Source organism: Agelaius tricolor, unplaced genomic scaffold (genome assembly GCF_023055355.1).
Source record: "Agelaius tricolor isolate 1412-34295 unplaced genomic scaffold, bAgeTri1.0.p SCAF_5, whole genome shotgun sequence".
Taxonomy (NCBI): domain Eukaryota; kingdom Metazoa; phylum Chordata; class Aves; order Passeriformes; family Icteridae; genus Agelaius; species Agelaius tricolor.
In genome coordinates, this window is record NW_027269265.1 from 5,601,311 (window position 1) to 5,619,315 (window position 18,005).

Sequence of the window (18,005 nt, forward strand, 5' to 3'; positions counted from 1 at the left end):
TTGATTATTTCCTTGCCCTTTCAGAAGGATGAAAAATTTTTACTTAAAAGAATTCACTGGAAAAATTAATTTCTATAAAACTGAACTTTTTTCTTCTTTTTTTTTTTTAATTTTAATTGAATTTAAACTGCTGCAAAACAAATCAAAAACATTGGAACCACGTGTTAGGTATTTAATATTTCAACTCTTTTTCTCTGATGTCCCTCTCATTGCTTTCACTGCTTCATTCCAGGTAAGGGAATATAAGGGAATAAGGGACACCTTTCCCTATCCCAGGTTTCTCCAGGCCCAATCCATCATGCCCTTGGACACTTCCAGGGATGGAGCAGCCACATATACTCTGGATAACCTGTGCCAGGCTCTCATCACTTTCACAGTGAAGAATTTCTTCTAAATATCTAGTCTGAATCTCCCCTCTTTTAGTTTAAAAGTTTTTTTAGTTTTAGTTCCATTCTCCCTTGTCCTGTCACTGCCTGCCCATGTACAAAGCCACTGTCCCTCTCTTACACAAGCTCCCATTAAGCAATGGAAGGTCACTCTGAGGTCACTCTGGAGTTTTCTCTTTCCAGACTGGAGAACCCCAAATCTCTCAGCCTGTCTCCCCAGCAGAGGTGCTCCAAGCAGTGCTGGGCTTTAAACTTCTGTAAACTTCTGTAAACTGACTGTAAACCTGTCAGTAAACAATCAATCTCTTACTGAAGTAAACTCTCAAGTTTGTTTTCACAGTCCACATTTATAAACACACTTTTCCCATCTTTCCTTTATGTTTGCAACAATACTCATTAAATCAGTTTAATAAGACTGTAGTTGCTGTATCTTTTTCCATTTCCTCCTTCCTTGGATGCAGGCACTATGCTCTTAGTATCCAACTATCACTGCACACTTTATCTTCTAGAATTTCTCTCTGCCTGCATTTATTAAAAATCCTTGTTAATATTTTGTGCTGAAGTTTGCTGTTTGTCCAACTTACTGAATGATAAGTTGAGATTTGTCTGCAGGAGTCAATTCACCCACTTCCCCTAAGGAAAGCTGGGTTTTCCCTGCAAAACACACATAAATTATTTATTTTTCTTTAAAAAATTAAATAATTACCATAAAAAAGACACTGAAACACAAGAATATCAGCCATTCCCATTTTTCTGTGGCTTGTGGTTGATGCACATTTTCAAAGAGGAAGAGAAGCTGCTGGTTTGTACCAGGTGGGAACCAAAGTAAGATGGGAAAATAAAATATTAGTGTATTTCCTGCTGCCATCCCTCACCTCAGCTTATAGATTCACCAAAAACAGGGCCAGAAAGACTTGAAAGACCTGATTCCACTGTTGGCCCCAGGCAGCAACATCACTTTGCCATCTGGGTGATGTCCCTCTGGACTGCCCTCTCCTGCACCTGAGCTCAGCCACCACCCACCCAGAGTGTGTTTCTCTGTCCCACAGGTCCACATTCTCCCAAGGCTTTTTCCAAATGTTTAATCTGATAGTTGCAGCTGAAGCCACACACATTTCTGGAGGCTGGGTTGACTCAGGCTCTTTGCTTGGGTTTTCATGAGCTCAAAGCACTTAGAGACTGCTTTTGTTCTGTGCCCCAGTGATTCTCACTTTTAGCTTAAACAGAATTCACAGAATTCACAGAATTCACAGAATTCACAGAATCACTGGGTTGGAAGAGACCTTAAAGATCATGGAGCACAACCCAGCCCCAACAGCTCAACTGAACCCTGGCACCCAGTGCCACATCCAGGCTTTGTTAAACACACCCAGGGATGGGGACTGCACCACCTCCCTGGGCAGCCATTCCAGAACTTCTTCTTGTTCTTCCAGAACAAGCCTGGTTCTTTTAATCTCCCCTCCTAGGTTGTATTTCCCTGACATCTGATCACTCTGGTCCCTCTCCTCTGGGTTTTCTGCATTGCTCCTGATGTGTTGTGCTCCAGACTGGACACCATGCTCATCTCCAGGCCATTTATTGCATCTTGCACACCAAAAACACATCACCACATCTCAGCCTGGTGTTTAGCAACAGCAAAACAGCACAAGATTTGCAGCCTGTGGTGGTTTGGGTTTGGCTTGTGACCCTCAACACCCCAGTTCTTCCCTGATGGATTCATCTGGGGTTTCCCATTCCATATTTAGGAAGCTCGCTCTCCCTGCTGAGGTGCCCTATCCCTGCATGACCACCTCCTGTTTATTCTGAATGCTTATACAAGTGGCCAAGACCATTCTGCTTTTTCATGGTCTTCCTTGTGGTTTCTCTGTGTTAGATTTAGGAGCTGGGAGAGCTCAGCCAGCCTCCAAGGGTCTGGAGAGTGGATTCACACTCCTGCTGTAGCTCAGCACTCCTCCAGGTACTACTCACATGGTGAAAGGCTCAACAGATCTGTCTGTGCTTTGAAGAATGGGGATTTCAAGCCCTTTCAATTGAGTGAAAGAAATAACTGAGAAACAAAAATGCATTCAAAGGCTTTTCAAAAATGCAATTCTGTTAATTGCTCCAACTGAACAAAGGGTGGAGGGAGATGGTTTTGCAGGCAAACTTCACCCCCGGATCTTGTAAGCACAGGAGATGTGGACCAAAAGGCATCTGCTGAATTTATAAATTTAACCTCCATCACTTCATCTCTTCATAAACTGGTGAGAAAACCATTGCTTGAGAAATCCAAACTCTTGAGAGTAGCTGGGATTTCTTTTCTTGCTATCCATTTTCCCCTCCATGCTGACTTCCTCTCCTCCCTGGACTGACACTCCTGTGTAATTTACACAATTTTACCCTTCTGCCTACACTGATTTTTAGTGTAGCTCATTTATCCTGTCAGTCTCACCAAGCACCAGGACCAAACATCCCTTTCCCTCTCAATTTTATGCTGGGCAAGGTTAGAAACTACCTTCTTTAATTAATCTTCTCAGAGGATTCTTAATCTCTGTAGAGCAGTTGTAACCAGAAATCTGAGTGAGCAATTCTGCAGATTCTTTGCTCAACATGGTTTTTTGCTCACATCTGGCTCTTTGTTTCTAAAAGTTACAAAAGCCTGAGACCCCTGGTGCTGGAAGCAGGCAGCAGGACTCCTGGTAAGATTTGGATTTTACCTACTTAGCAGTTGCTGAATGATGGGACTGAAATTGGTTGAAAACTTCTGGAACAGACTATTTATTTTTTCTGAAAAGCTGACTAAAACAAACAGCACAGCAAATCTGAGGGAGCAGTTGTTGCTACTCCAAGTTCAGGGTCAGGAAAGGGAACCTGGTGGCTCCTAAAGGCTTCACTTCCCCCTCATGGGAATTGCTTTGCTGCTTTCCTGCTCACACAGTGTGAGAAGGGAAGGGCTTTTCCAAAAGGAAACTCTTGTATAGAGACTAAGAAGAAAGAGTTTCATTTGCTGTCTTCCCTCACTTTAATTCCCTTGCTTGGCATCAACAGGCAAGTCACATTTTTAAGTGAGTAGAGAAGGAGCACTATATAATGATGTTGACCTGTTGGAATGAGTCCAGCAGAGAGCTACCACAGGTCTGGAATACATCTATAAAGACAGGCTGAGACAGTTGGGGCTGCTCAGACTGGAGAAAAGAAGGCTCCAGGGAGATCTTAGAGCCCTTTCCAGTGCCTAAAGGGACTCCAAGAGAGCCGGAGAGGGACTTTGGACAAGGGCATGCAGTGACAGGACAAGGGAGAATGGCCTTCAGCTGAAGGAGGGTAGGTTTAGGGTAGATATTATGAAGAAATTCTTTGCTGTAAGGGTGTGAGGCCCTGGCACAGGGTGCCCAGAGAAGCTGTGGCTGCCTCTGGATCCCTGGCAGTGTTCCAGGCCAGGCTGGAGAGGGCTTGGAGCAGCCTGGGACAGTGGAAGGTGTCCCTGCCCACAGCAGGAGGCTGGAACAGGGTGGGCTTTAAAACCCATTCCAACCCAACCTATTCTATAATTTGTGATTCTATGATAATTATTAAAATCCAAGGACCCTGGGCAGCTGCTGGCTTGGGGGACACTTCAGGCCTTCCTCACCACAGTGCTGGCAAAGTCATCTGCCATAAAGAGAAAATAACCTGCTTGGTGTTACAGCCCTGAGATGGGCTGGACAAGAGGCATTTTCATTTCCAGTGACAGAAAACCAAGGTCCCAACCCTGTTGATTGCATTAAATAGGTGCTCACAAACCTTACTTGCTGTTGCAGTAGCTGTCGGTTTTAATGGGTATTTCCATGCTGAGAATAGTGGGTTTATGTCATTGTTCCTCAGACAGAAATGTCAAGGAATAAGTCATAAATGCAGAGTTGAAATTAGACACACTGATCACAGTGGTTTGTGTTATTCCTGACATTACCTAGAAGCTGAGCTATTGCAAAAGAAATTCTGTCCTGTGGGAAAATTTCATAGTATTTTCAATTTTCTTTTCATCTCAAATCAAGGGGAAACAGAAAACCATTCTATGGAAGAGAAAGCTCCACAGGAAAAATGTCTGGAAATGTTGAAACACTTTGCTTCAGCAAATCTACCAAAGTCAGTAAAGCTGGCAAATAACACATGGTATTCCCTCTATTTTGTTGAGCTGGAAGGGTGAATGCCTTTGTAAAACATAACTAAGGATCCTCAATATTAATTTAAAAGTGATAACATGCAGGAAAAAAATTAACCATCTTCAGGAGCTGAGTAAAAATAACTGCCCTACATTTTTTCAGGGGAGAGGAATGGCTTTTAGGAGTCTCAGCCTGAGAGGCCCTGTAAACTGAGTCACTGATGATGAAGCCAAAACCTCTTTGGAGCAGCCTGGTACTGCCCAGACCTCATCAGACCCAGACTGAGCTCAAATGCAGCTCCTGGGGGCTTTTGTGAGACCTTCCACCATCCTGTGGATCAGATGTTCCATCAGGAAAATAGTAATAAAGGTATCTTATGTCTCCCCAGAAGGCAACCTGAGGAACAACAGCTTTGTCTTGCCTTCTGTGCTTTTCACCATCTCTTGGAAAGCAAAGGGAGATGTTGGCAGAGAGCTGGCCAGGGGAAAGCAAATAGAAACACAGACATTATACAGCAAAACTCCAAGCACAGGTCATGCCAAACTCCTAGTTCCAGTCAATCCAGCTGAGTGGATTATGGGCAGGGAAGGGGAAAACTTACTCAGAAAGTGCTGGAAGATGTGGCATTTCCATTTCCAAGATGTTGCTGATATGCTGAAAACTCCCCTTTCTGCTCATTTAGCACAGCTGGGACATTGCAAAAATCAAACCCTCCCTGTGAATTTTCTTTTTTTTCCTTTTGCAAATCAGCACATTCTGCAGCACAGTTTTCTTCCCTTGGCAGGGAGGGAGGTGTCAGGAGTTACCATCCAGCTGTGGTGACACCTTGTAGGAACAGTCAGAAGACATTCCTGAAACCTTTATTGCTGAAGTTCAGGCTTTGGCCAGCGTCTCAGACCCTCTAACAGCTGCAGGCAGCTGTCTGCAGGCTGAGGTGGGAAACCATGCACCAGGTTTGATGCAGATGTCATACAAAGAAAGGAACAAGCAGTAGAAAATGGAGAGACTGAAGCTGCACTTCTGGGATCAATTCACAGAACCATGTAGAAAATTGTTCACCAGTGCAGATCACATCAGAAATTATCTTGATGACAAAGAAAAAAAAAAAAAGCTATTTTGTACATCTTCCTACTCTTTAGGGTGCAATCAGGGCACATCTTCAGCATTGCTATTAGCATTCCTCCACCAAAGAAATCCCAGCAAAGCACTGAGCTCTCATTTTCAAAGATGATGCTGGAAAGCTTCCCAGATTATATATTTTCCTCTTTAATTTATACCTCTGAGGATAATGCTAATCAAGGATGCAGTGAAAGTGGTGAGACATCCCCAGACCCAGGCTGATTTATTAACAGTGGTTGCATTATTCTCACTTGGAGAACGTTAGCATCCCAAGATTCCATAAAAAAAAAGCTCCAGCTTGCTGGTAGGTTATCAAATACAAGCTGACAGTGTACTTGCACAGCAGATATGCATAAGTGCAGTGCACAGTATGATTCATCTGCAAAACATCCAGCATGCTAGAAGCTCAATTTAAAGTAGGTTAGAAGAACGATTCATTAAAAAGCAACAGCAGAGAGGGGGGGGGGGGAAAAAGAAGAAGCCCAAACTCTAAAATCCCCTCCTGAGAATGGTTCACTTCTCAGTCTTTGTTCAGCCCCCTTCTCCTCACTTTTGAATAGAGTTTGGATGGCAGAGGGAGGGACAAGATGTAAAAATACATGTAGCTAGACAAATATTACAAATGCCATCTTCAAGGCCTGGCAGATCCACCAAATATTCCAGGGATTATACATGGTCTGCTTAGCACGTTCAAAGTGGAGGGAGATTGCATTTATTTCACACAGCATTAATCCCCAGGCCTGTCTCCTCAGCTCTGACCTGAACTTCTACTACACAGCACTGAATTATAAAGGCTAATGTCAAAAGGACTTTGAGAAAAAAAAAACAACAATATTCCCAAAATGGCAACTGGCTTTTACTACGATAACTGCTCAGATAATCCTCCATAATCTCCAGTGGTATTTTTTAGGGTAGTGGGGAAAAAAAAATAAAAAACACAAGAGGAAAAAAAATGTACATGACATGGCAATTCTAAAATAGAATAAAGAACTTTGCAGGCTGGAATTAGTGCTTTTGAAATGGAATTTATGTATGTTTGGAAGCAAAGGTACCTTTCGAAACAATGCTGTCAGCCAAATAAGGTGAAACATGAATTGATCTGAGAATAATTTGACAAATATGCACTTATTTCTAAAATTTCATTATTTTCACTAATACTATTTTAATCTGTGTATCTCTTGTGGGAAGGGGTATTTTTGTCTGATGACAAATTTCTAAAAAAATTTAAATTTCAGGAATTTCAGTCCTTTCTCCTGGCAGCAGAGGTAGGTATGCATTTTCATAGGCAGAGCTCCTATTTCATTCATGTAAAAGTAATCCAGGTTTTACTTAATGACTCCACATCTGTCCATGCAATCAATTAATTGCTTGTTTGACTTTTCAGTCCCGTGTGCAACGTACCCTCATTAAACCCTCACAGAACTTTTTACGTGGAAAAATAGATACCACCTAAAACACTAAGAATCTACAAAAATCCTCTCTTACAAGCAACAAATATGCCACTTACCAGCCAATTCACTATAAGGATTTCTTAGTTAAAGTGATAAACAGAGCTACTGCCCAGATGTTCCAAACCTATTATTTTATTTTTATTTTATTTATTTTTTCCCATAAACAATGTATTCAGAGGAGGTGACTCCTCTGGTATTTTAAGTCTCACACATCATCTTGGAGTGTCACCTTTGGGCCCAACACCTTTTCTACAAGCTAATTAAGCTCTGAGAATCACAAATTACAACAGAGGCTTTCAGGATAACCAGGAAATTCTGAGGAATCAATTCTACATTCCACCCCAGGGATAATTTGCTAGAGCAGTAGAGAAATCAGCAACTACATAAATGCTGCATTATGTCTTTTTTTAAAGAACTGCAAAAGCTGCAAAAGAGAGGAATCAGCCTCAGCTTTAGGTTAGCTCTACATCAAAGGCAACTGTCTCAATTCAACTGTCTCAATAATTTAGTGCACTGCAATTTTGCAGTTTAGAGCATTTCCTCAATGATGTTTACCAAAGCTATAAACCTTTATAATAAAAAGGAAAAAAATACCAAAAAAGCCCCAACCCAGAAAACTGACAAACATGCTACATCCTTAGAGATGAGCACTAAACAGAGGATGAAAAAAATTAATTTTACATTTTTGTAACTTTCATAAGGAGCAGGAGAAGAGGTTTCCCATTTGACTAAAATCAGTCTGCAAATAAGAAATGCCTGCTGCTGCTATCACACAGCCACACCTGCAGGAGCAGCTCAGCTGAAGTGCACATTTCATTTCCAGCGTGTTGCATCGTGCTCCAGTGCTGAAGTCAACAGCAATGAAAACATCACGAAATGCAAAACACCTCCCATCCACGTGAGCAGCAAGTGCATCCCTTTTACCCTGCACTGAGGACATCAAGGGAAAAAGCCAATTAAGACTGATTGGGATTCAGAGCCCTCCGTGCCCCAGCAGCCAGGGGAGAGCTGTGAAAACTCATCCCCCCTCCCACAAAGCACATGGAATGCTGCTCCACAGAGAGGGCAGAGATGAGACACTGATCCCCAGCTCTGCTGGCTGCAGGTGTCACCTCCCAGCCCTGCCCCGGGTGCCTCACACAGGGAGAGGGATGCAGCTGACCTGGATACAGGTGAGCACTTGAACGGTGCTGGCAGATTCAGAGGAACCTTTAAGCTGTGCTCAGGATCCAGCCCTTTGCAGATTCAGAGGAACCTTTAAGCTGTGCTCAGGATCCAGCCCTTTGCAGATTCAGAGGAACCTTTAAGCTGTGCTCAGGATCCAGGCCTTGGCAGATTCAGAGCAACCTTTAAGCTGTGCTCAGGATCCAGCCCTTTGCAGATTCAGAGGAACCTTTAAGCTGTGCTCAGGATCCAGCCCTTTGCAGATTCAGAGGAACCTTTAAGCTGTGCTCAGGATCCAGGCCTTGGCAGATTCAGAGCAACCTTTAAGCTGTGCTCAGGATCCAGGCCTTGGCAGATTCAGAGCAACCTTTAAGCTGTGCTCAGGATCCAGCCCTTTGCCTGCCCAGGAGCTTGGCATTAAAACCATTTCCAAGCAGAGCTGCTCACATGTGCACCAAACCCTGTGTGGGGTGAGGGAGTCCCCACCTTCCTGAGATGCAAAATTATGTTTGTGGGGGGTAGGCCCCTGCTTAGGGGATGGATTAGGCCTGCGAATGGCAGAGCTCTCTTGCTGGTCATGATGGCTCAGATTTTAGCTTTTATATTTTTCAGGTTCTATTCTGGTTTAGTGTGTACTTCTGAGCTTCTTATTAGGGGATGGTGAGCTCTCTTCACAGAATAGGGAGACAAAGCAATTCCTTCTCTAGCAGGGGAGCAAGGACAGATGATCCAAATTTCAGGCCCAAGAGCAGAAACAATGGGGGACTGAAGAGAGAAAAACAAGATGGGTGGGATAAGCTTCATAACCTAAAGCTATAACTGGACAATCAACTCCAATATGCAAATGGACCAGAACATATAAAAGTGTGTGACCCTGTGACCTGTTGTCCATTTTGTGACCATTTTGGGTTCACCTGGGGTGTAGCCCTGGCTGGGCTCTTGTGCTGCCCAAGGTGGATCCATTGAGGCCTTTTAATAAATCCCTGCTTTATTCTTTAGCTCTGTCTAGTCTCTGTTCTAGGTCAGCCTTCACAAGGCATCAATCAGAGCCCTTAAATGCAGTCTGTCCCTCCAGCAGTTCTTTCACAGGTGCCCCTGAGTGTTTTGGGAGCTGTGTGGAGGAGCCCAGGCTCAGCAGGAGAACATCAGCACAAACTCAGATGGCTCAGGCTGTCTGCAGCCCTTCTGTGCACAGCTGTGCTGCAGAGCCTGCCCAGGGTGAGGATTTTTGTTTGGTCACGCAGCCAGTGACTAATGCAGTGCAGGGAAAGCTGGGGATGTCGTTTGGGTCCGTAACTTCTGCATTTGTGGCTTTGAAACGTCCATGAGGGCTCCAGTGGGGTGAGGGATGGCACCCAGGGCCGTGTTTGGGATACAAAGCCCTGGCCAGACTTGGTGTTTCCTCTTTCTCAGCCACAGGGCTCACCCAGGGGCACCCACATGTGCACCCAAGACATGGACTGATAATCTGGACAGGAAAAAAAAACAAACCCTCAGAGATGAGAAACCCTGAGGGGCTGGAAGCAGGAAAGTTTCCAGCCTGACAAGGCTGCCCCATGCATTTCCTTTCTACTGGCCACAGTTAATAAGTCCCTTCAATGTCTTTAAAGCTACAGGCAATAAATCAGCTGCAGTTAATAAATTCAGCACTGCTGAAAAATAAGCCATAACTCATGTCCTGAATGGCACAGAAAAGCCTCGAGCTGACATAACTCTGCAGGTCTGCAGAGTCACCCTGGTGCAGAAAGCATCTTCCCTGCCCCATCAGCTCCTGCATCCAGGATGGGAGAGAGGGAGATGATGGGAATGCTGCAGCTCTTAATGGCAATTGTGTCCAAATCATCTCTGGAGAAGCAGCTCCCTTTCCTCACACCAGATCTCATGATAGCAGGAGGCTGTATCAAGGGCAGGCAACTCATAGCAGCAATGAAAGAAATATGCAAGGAACTCTTATCAGCTATTATTTAAATAAAGGTGGGAAAGCCCTCTCTCAAGGAATATTAAAGCACAAAGCCAATGTTTATGAGGTAACACCTCAATGTTTGAAAGTGACAGGCTTATGAAGGATGTAGTCATTTCTAACAAATTTTGTTCTCACCTAGAAGCACATGACAGATCAAAATAAACGACAGCAACATGATTATGATTTTAATTCTAAGTTTTTGATCTCTTTAAAGGTTAATTTTCAGTGCTGTAATGAGATGGGTAAGTGCAGGTGCTTCCATTTTACATGCAACTGTCCTGAAGCAGTCTGGTCTAATGGGTAATAAAGCCAATTTATAAATGATATATCTTCTACCTCATTTATTCCTAAATTAAACAAAACATGCTCATCTTTATGCATATACTTATGACCATCTTAATTTTAATAACAGTTAAGAATGCACTCATGTTCCATAAAATTAAAATCTTAAATACTTCACTGAAACAAGGAGGGCTGAAATAGGTGATTAAGGTCCTCTCTATTTCAAGTCTTGCCTTGCAGGTGGGTGCCAAGAATTTATTCTCACTGTTGAAGGTAGGAGGTTTCTTGGAGGAATAGACTGACCATAAATCAGAAATGTCTTAAAAAAACTAGAGTACTAAATGTGAGATGTGCTCCTGAGTGCTGAATCATGCCAACTCTACAGCTTGTCCTAAATTAGAAAACTAATTACAAATAATGCTTCATTATTTGAAACATGGTTTGCTATGTGGAGGCCACCTTCTCTTTTGAAAAAATAAACAAACAACAAACAACCTAAGAAAAACAAAAACCCCCAGAATTTTGTAAGCAGCCCTGATTTAGAAGTAAGAGAATAGCACATGAAGGACAGACATAAATGCTACATTAAAAATGAAAAATCTCAGTGTGTACTTGGCCCATTTTACAGGTACCAACTACTAAGGAGGGAGAGTGAGGGAAATTCCTAAGAAATCACCCATTTAAAAAACTCCATTCCCTGCTGATGATGTGGACCTGCAGCACAACTCCTTGGCTGTTTCAGGAACTTGGAGCTAAAACTTTTGTGCACGAAATAATTGGGTCTTGGGGTGAACTCGGGCCTCAGGACTGAAAGCAGATCCTAACTCTAGTCCTGAGCATCCTGGGCCAATCCAGGCCATGCAGCTGGGCCAGGATCCCTCGTGGGAAGGTGTGTGAGTGATGAACAGACCTGTGGGACCTGCCCAGACTTCTCTGGGAGGATTGAAACAGAGACAACAGGCAGGCATTTTCTGGGGTTGCTGTCCCCAGACAGCAGCACAGGTTTTATGGTAAAAATAAGGCATGAGACATGTCATTGAGTGGCATTTCCAGAGCTGAAGGAAAAAAGGAGACAGATGTGCCTCCTGGGACCCTTGTAGCAGTGAGAGATAATGAACCACCCAGCCCAGGGGAGATTCACAGCCCAGAAAATACTGCAACCCACAAAACCCAACACCTGCAGTAACTGGGACATCCAGAGCCTCTCCCCTCCACACCATTCCCCTCCTCCCCAAACTCTCCCCTCAGTTCCTCATCTATAAATAAAACGTTTCATTACTGAGTGATGAAGGTTAAAATAAGGCAGGTGAGTCACCCTCCCTGGTACTACTTTACTCTTTCATCTGCCTCATCCTCTTCCTCAACCCAGTTGCAGCCCTGAAGGCTGAAGGAAATTCATCAGCGTGGCAGGAAAAGCAGGCAGAACTCTCTGCATCCCTGTGAGGAACAAGGGAAAACCAGCTGCATTTTGATCTGCCAGAGCTGGGAACTACACTGCTGCACAGATTTTATGCCAGGTATTTTAGGCACCTCTGAGAGCACCCCAAATGCAGAGCATTTCTGGAAAAGCCCAACAGGAGCCATTGCTCCAACTTTACCCAAGTGAGAATGAAGGATGGTAATTCAACAGGACTTTTTTTCTTTTTTTTTTTTTTTTTTTGATGGCTAACTGTGGGCTTAGGCTACTTTTTCAGGCTTCATGAGGATTACAAGAACAGAAAGATCCGAGAAGAAATCCACTTTGTTTCTGTCCCTCTGCAAAATCTGCTTGCACTAACAAAACACCAGGGAATGGGGAGAACCTCCACCAAAATATGTCCCCTTCACTCACAGCAGTAGATCAGAAGTTGTGAGTGGCTAATCCAGACAGCAGAGGAAAAACTAAATTCAGTTCTCTAAATCAGAAAGGACTAAAATGTTGATAGTAGAATTGGCATGAATATATACTCTTCCAAAGTCTCATATTTCTGACTAAATCTGGCCTCAGGTGGTTCAGTCTGAGCAGGATTGCCTGGCAGTTCAGGATTATTTCCAAACACCCACAGAGGCTCCCCTGTGTCATGCTTAGGTCACTGAATCCATCATACCAAGACTTTTCTACAGCAACTTGTAAAATTAGGGTTTGGGTCTTGGCCTTTCCAGTGTGGTGGCTTTGAGCAGCACATTGCTATGGATGTTTGGGGAGATCTTCCTAGGGCAACACCTGGGAAGGGGTGGGAAGGCCACAAAGAGCCATTTGTCTTGGGGAATCTGCTGCATTTGTCCATGATCTGACATCCCAAAAAGTGTCAGTGCCAAACCCAAGCAGTGCAGACATTCGTGTCCATGCCTACTCCTCTCCACCCATGGGGCTCTCAACCTGCCTGAAAACCATCAAAAATCTCTTTCATGCCAAGGTGCAAAGCTGCCAGTAACTGGAGAGAAACCATAAACTGAGAGTCACTGGTGCAGCATTGTCCATGCAAGTTGAGGCTTATGGCAGGAGCACCTCACTGCAGTCTCTTGCAGGCTGAGGGTTGGGTTGGTGGGTACCTCATGGTGAGAACATTTGGGTACACAGCAGATACCTTCAAACCCAGCCTCTACAAATCATAAGAATTAGAAAGTGTTTTTTAAATGGTCTTTACTTAAAGCACTGACATTAGGGATTGTCCTCATCATGGAGCAGCGGGACCCAACACCCCCATGGTCTTCTGTGTTATATCTGCCCCTATCACAGCATGAAACACTCCTGGGATTTGGTCTCCCACTGCTCCTCAGCAGGCAGAGGCTGTTCCTTAACTCATCTGCCTCACCCAAGCAGCTCTGAGTCCCTCACTGGCACACACCAAAAGGCTGCTGTTATTCCCATGAGCACAGGAATTCCACAACACTGGGGCACCCCAGGGGATCCCAGCCAGCCCCTGGATGCTGTTCCAGAAGGGCTCCCACGGGCCATATCCACCATCCCATCGTGTCCCTGTAGACCTGTCCCAGTTGTTCATGCCATCCCCTGTGGCACTGGCCTCCTCTCCTTTGGGCAGCTGGTCCCCATGTGTGACCTGGCTTTGGAGGCAGATGGAAATGGGCCAGGATTGCCAGGATGTCCTGACTGCTGTGGCTGTCTGAAGGCCTGGAGGGAGCAGGAGCTGGCAGCTCTCTGATCTCAGCTGTATGGACATTGGGGCATGAGACCACTGATCTATCACCCATGCACCAGGCTGCAGGAAATTTCCCAGATCCTTACAGAAAAATCACCATTTGTATGAGTTCCTGCGCTTTCCCCACTATTTTTCCCTGAAGAACACATCCAGCATGGAGGTACAGTCCATTCTGCCATTTTTGCCATTTCTCTGGAGGAAACCATATGTATTTATACTGGGGAATGCCTGTTAGCCTGTGTAATATTTTCGGAAAATAATTCCTCTCCAGGGTTTTTAATCACTGTTGGCGCATAAAAATAAAATAGCAGAATCTGTGACCAGATGGTGTGTTGGGTGACATGGGGCTCTCTTCACCAACATGTAATTCCTCACCAGCCCTTCAGGACTGCTTCCCTCACCAGTCCTTGCAAGAGCTGCCTGCAAGGTCCTCTCACCCTGAACCAAATTCATTTTTGGGAAGGAAGAAAACTTTGAGGCATTTGAGGAAGAGAGACGTTTTCAGCAAAAGTCAGGGAGGAAAAAAAGCAAGAGAAACAGCCTTATCTCTGATCAGAAGCTGCTGGAGTTTATCTTCACTGGAGCCCTGCAAGAGGAGAGGCTGATGAGGGATCTGCAGCTCCCTGTTGCCCTGACTTTGCTTGAGAAAGCTCTGAGCTTTCCACTCCTTGTTGGAATTTTTTTCTGCAGTCTCAATCACTGCTGACTTTGGTTGATCCAAAGAATGGGGAGTGGAATCCATTGCTTTTCATCATTCAGAAACAACTCACCAGGTTCTGACACAAAGCCAGCTTGGCTCAAAGCCGGGCCCACGGCCAGCTTGAAAATATTCCTGAACCTTTCAACAATCCCTGGCTGGTTTTCAAACTTAAAACAAAAGCCAAGATCAGGGAAAGTTTGCAAATTTTTAGGTTGTATAAAAAAATATCTGCACAACCTGCGATAAATTCCTCCCATTTGTTTTCAGTTATTTTCATGCTGAGAGAATCTCCCAGACCCCAGACCCTGCTCTTGCCTCAGAAAGCATAACCATGGCTTTCACAAAAAAAAAAGAAAAAGCAAAAAAAAAAAAAAAAAGACCGGTCTGACAGGTGTGGAGGAAGATACAGGATGTGCTGGGAAGCTACCTGAAATTATTCTGTCCAGTTCACTCTTGTTTGATGGATTGCTCCTTGTCTAAAATGTCCCTAGATAGCCCATTGTGTCAGGAGTGTTTGAGTTTATGGCAGATTATGGGAGTGTTATAAAAAAGCTGGAGCTGTGTGTCTCCTGCTGGGTCCACTCCTATGGCTTAGGAACAGGCAGGAATCTCTCTCTGAGCAGGAGAAATAAAGAGTTTACAGAAAAGCTTGACAGTTTCAGATATTCAACAATATGACAGTCTTCTTATTCAGAAACTTATGAATACTTAGTCACACGGAGAGAACAAGGAAATTATTTACTTCCCCCGGTGAAGGGGGCGGGAGTCGTGGCTCTCTAGGTAGTGTGGAGCAGAAATACAGCTGCTGCAGCCACAAACAGAGGCAGACTGCAGGGCTGCACTGCCTGGGATGCTGCTCTGTCTGCCATGGTTGGCCAGACACGCTCACAGCCACACAACAGCTCTTTATTGAACAGGGAAAACAAAATGGGAAATGTCTAAAGCACGTTGCTACTCTTACAGTACTGCTGATTTGACAGCCTGAGAGCCCACAGCCAGCAAACACCAAAAAAAGATCTGTATCACTCACTTTGCCTCCACCTTGCCACAGTTTGACACAAGCAAACAGACATGTCTAAAACCACTTAGCAGAGGATTACAAAAGCTAAATAGTTTCTTTGCATCTCTTTTTCTTTCTTCTTTCTTTTTTTCTCTTTTCTTTCTTCTTTTTCTTTTATTTCTGTCTGTCTATTCTGCATTCTCTAAGTGTAAATCTACAGCCATGTCAAGCCTGAAGAAGCCTTCATTAATTGTAAGCAGTTCCACAGTGATTCCATTTAATGGTGATTTACACAGTTTAAGAGACCACCCCTCTTTGTTCTGAATGCTAAGATTCAGCATGGCCATATTTTTATCCATCAGTGAACAAAAAATTGCTCACAAGATTCTTTTTCCCCCCTCTTTGTGTCACTATACGGTTAAAGCAGCCCTACCTGGAGACCCCAGTCCTGCCCCTCTTCACACACTCACACATCCTGACATTCCCAGCCCTCTGCCTCTGCCTCCAGTAGAAAGTCACGTTCCACAACCCAACACTGGGCTCAGCGAATGAGCAGCACATCAGCAGATGAGCTGCCTGCCCAGAGCTACAACACAGCAAAACAGTTCCCACATCAGCAGAGGGGTGTTGGATCCTGTTTTCCCCCTGAGCTCAGTCACATCAAGCAGACAGACAGGCAGCAGGGACACAGGGGCACTGACACACACTGAGACCCTGTGGAGCCACTGGTGTGGGTATGAGCAGGGCAGCACCACAGCCACACAGACTGTGCTGCTCCTGGCCAGCTACTCTCTGTGCTGATTGACTGGAGGGGATTAGAAGGGACTCAGCCCAAAAACGCAGTTCCTAATGCTCCTGCAGCTATTGCATAACAGAGATCGATTCCTGTCCCGAGCCCTGACCCTCAACTTACTCAAGACAAGTTTAATGCTTCAGGCTCTGTAATGGAAACATCTACTTCCCAGTGAGATGGGATGCATCAGCTCCCCCAGGGCTGGGGTTTCTGGCTGTTTGGGTTCTCTGACAGACAGCAGTGGGAAAGAAAGTAGGGAATTGTCACCAAGAATGAAAGAGAGTAATTTTTCCCCAAACATTTCTACCAGAAGCTATGGGGAGCTGAAGCCTCCTGGGGTCCATTAACAGTTACACACCTGCTGTTAATACACCTACTAAAGAAAGCAGCCCTAAATCAAGGGAAATTGAACACATCCCAAAAATAAACAGAAAATCAATGAACCTGCAGACCCTAAACTGAACACACCAGAAGTCAAGCACACCTCAGTATCCAAAAGGTGGAAAACACAGCAAGCAAGAAGTCCACAAATAAATGAACAAGTCCCAAAAGCATGCACAAAATGTACAAACACTTCAGAATAGGCACTCTATTAAAAGCTGCATGTTGAAATAATACAAGTGGCCATGCAGGAATTCCAGGTGCACGGGGAATAGCTGAAGTAAGTCCATTAAGATCTGTCACTCCAGATGTGAACAGGTGTACAACAAATGAGGACAGATCCACATCAAGTCAGGTGAAATCAAATGCCTTTCAGCATTTGCCTGAAATCTGGTTGTCTTGTGCCTAACAAACTGCAAAGAGCTTTAGGGAACTTGGCTGTCTCCTGCATCCCCCCTCCCCCACATCAGCAAAAAATAACTATTTGCAAAGGCCGCATTTCCTCGTTATTTTCTGTTTCTCACTAACTCGTTAGCAATGTTTCCAAGCAGCCAGGCTGGGAGGAAAACAGAGGAAGCGTCAGCAACGAGACAACCGGGAGACGCTGCTGCTGCTGCTGCCAGGGCCCCTTTGTTGAGCATCCCTGGGTACCCCTCGCCTTTTACCTGGGGATGCAGTCGCCATGGTAACGGGCGGGTGTTCCCTGGCGGAGCCGAATCCCAGCTGTTCCCGCTGCTCAGCCCCATCTCCATCCCGCAGCGGAGCCCCAGCCGCGAACTGGTCCGCCCCGTCCGCAGCCCAGTGCAGCCCAGTGCCCGCCAGCAGCAGGTCCTGGGGGTCCGGCGGGGCTGACATGCTGCCTGCGAGGCGCCCGCTGCTCTCCGGCTCTGGGGGTGCCGCGGAAGGGCTGCGGTGGCCGCCGCGCTGGGGCTGGGGCTGCGGCCGCGCTGGGGTCTGGCCGGCTGCGGGCACCGGGAGCCGCCGCCGCCGCTTCTGCTGGATCTCCACTAGCGCTTATTACGCAGGTGAAAATGGCTTGTTAGTTGGAGCCTTCCAGCCCTTGCGTCACCCTGTGGCTGGCATATCACAGGGCAGGAATCTGCCAGCCGGGCTGCCGCTCTCTCCCCTGTTTAACTGCTTCGGCAGGGTAGGCATCGGTTTGTGCGGGTGAGCGAAGAAAAGCCCCCTGGCAGGCGGGCACACGCCTCCCTGTCCCCTCCCGCAGCCCTCCTCCTCCTCCTCCTCCTCCTCCTCCGCATCCCTGCGCTCCGGAGCATCCCGCAGGCGCCGCAGCCGGGCACGGAGCGCCGCCGGCTCCTCCCGCACCGCCGGGGCACGGAGCTCTCCGCAAGCCCAGCCTAAAACCGGCCCGGTTCTCCTCTCTCTGCCAGCCCCTAACCCGGCGAGGGCAGCCGCGCTCTGCCCCTGGGTTTGTTCACTCGGTTGGCTCCTCTGTTTGCAGCCATGCAGGAGACACGATCGCAGCTTATTGGCACTTGTCAAATATA

The 18,005-nt window shown here is 45.7% G+C and overlaps 1 protein-coding gene across 1 annotated transcript in view; it reads right to left on the minus strand.

The window, feature by feature from the left end:
* The window catches only part of RTN1 (reticulon 1), a 124,280-nt gene extending 106,591 nt beyond the window's left edge, over positions 1–17,689 (minus strand). Inside the window, exon 1 of the mRNA XM_071426211.1 lies at positions 17,163–17,689. Coding sequence (XP_071282312.1) covers positions 17,163–17,352 — 190 coding nt within the window. The 5' untranslated portion in view covers positions 17,353–17,689. The remainder of the gene's footprint in view (positions 1–17,162) is intronic.
* Positions 17,690–18,005: the final 316 nt, after the last annotated feature.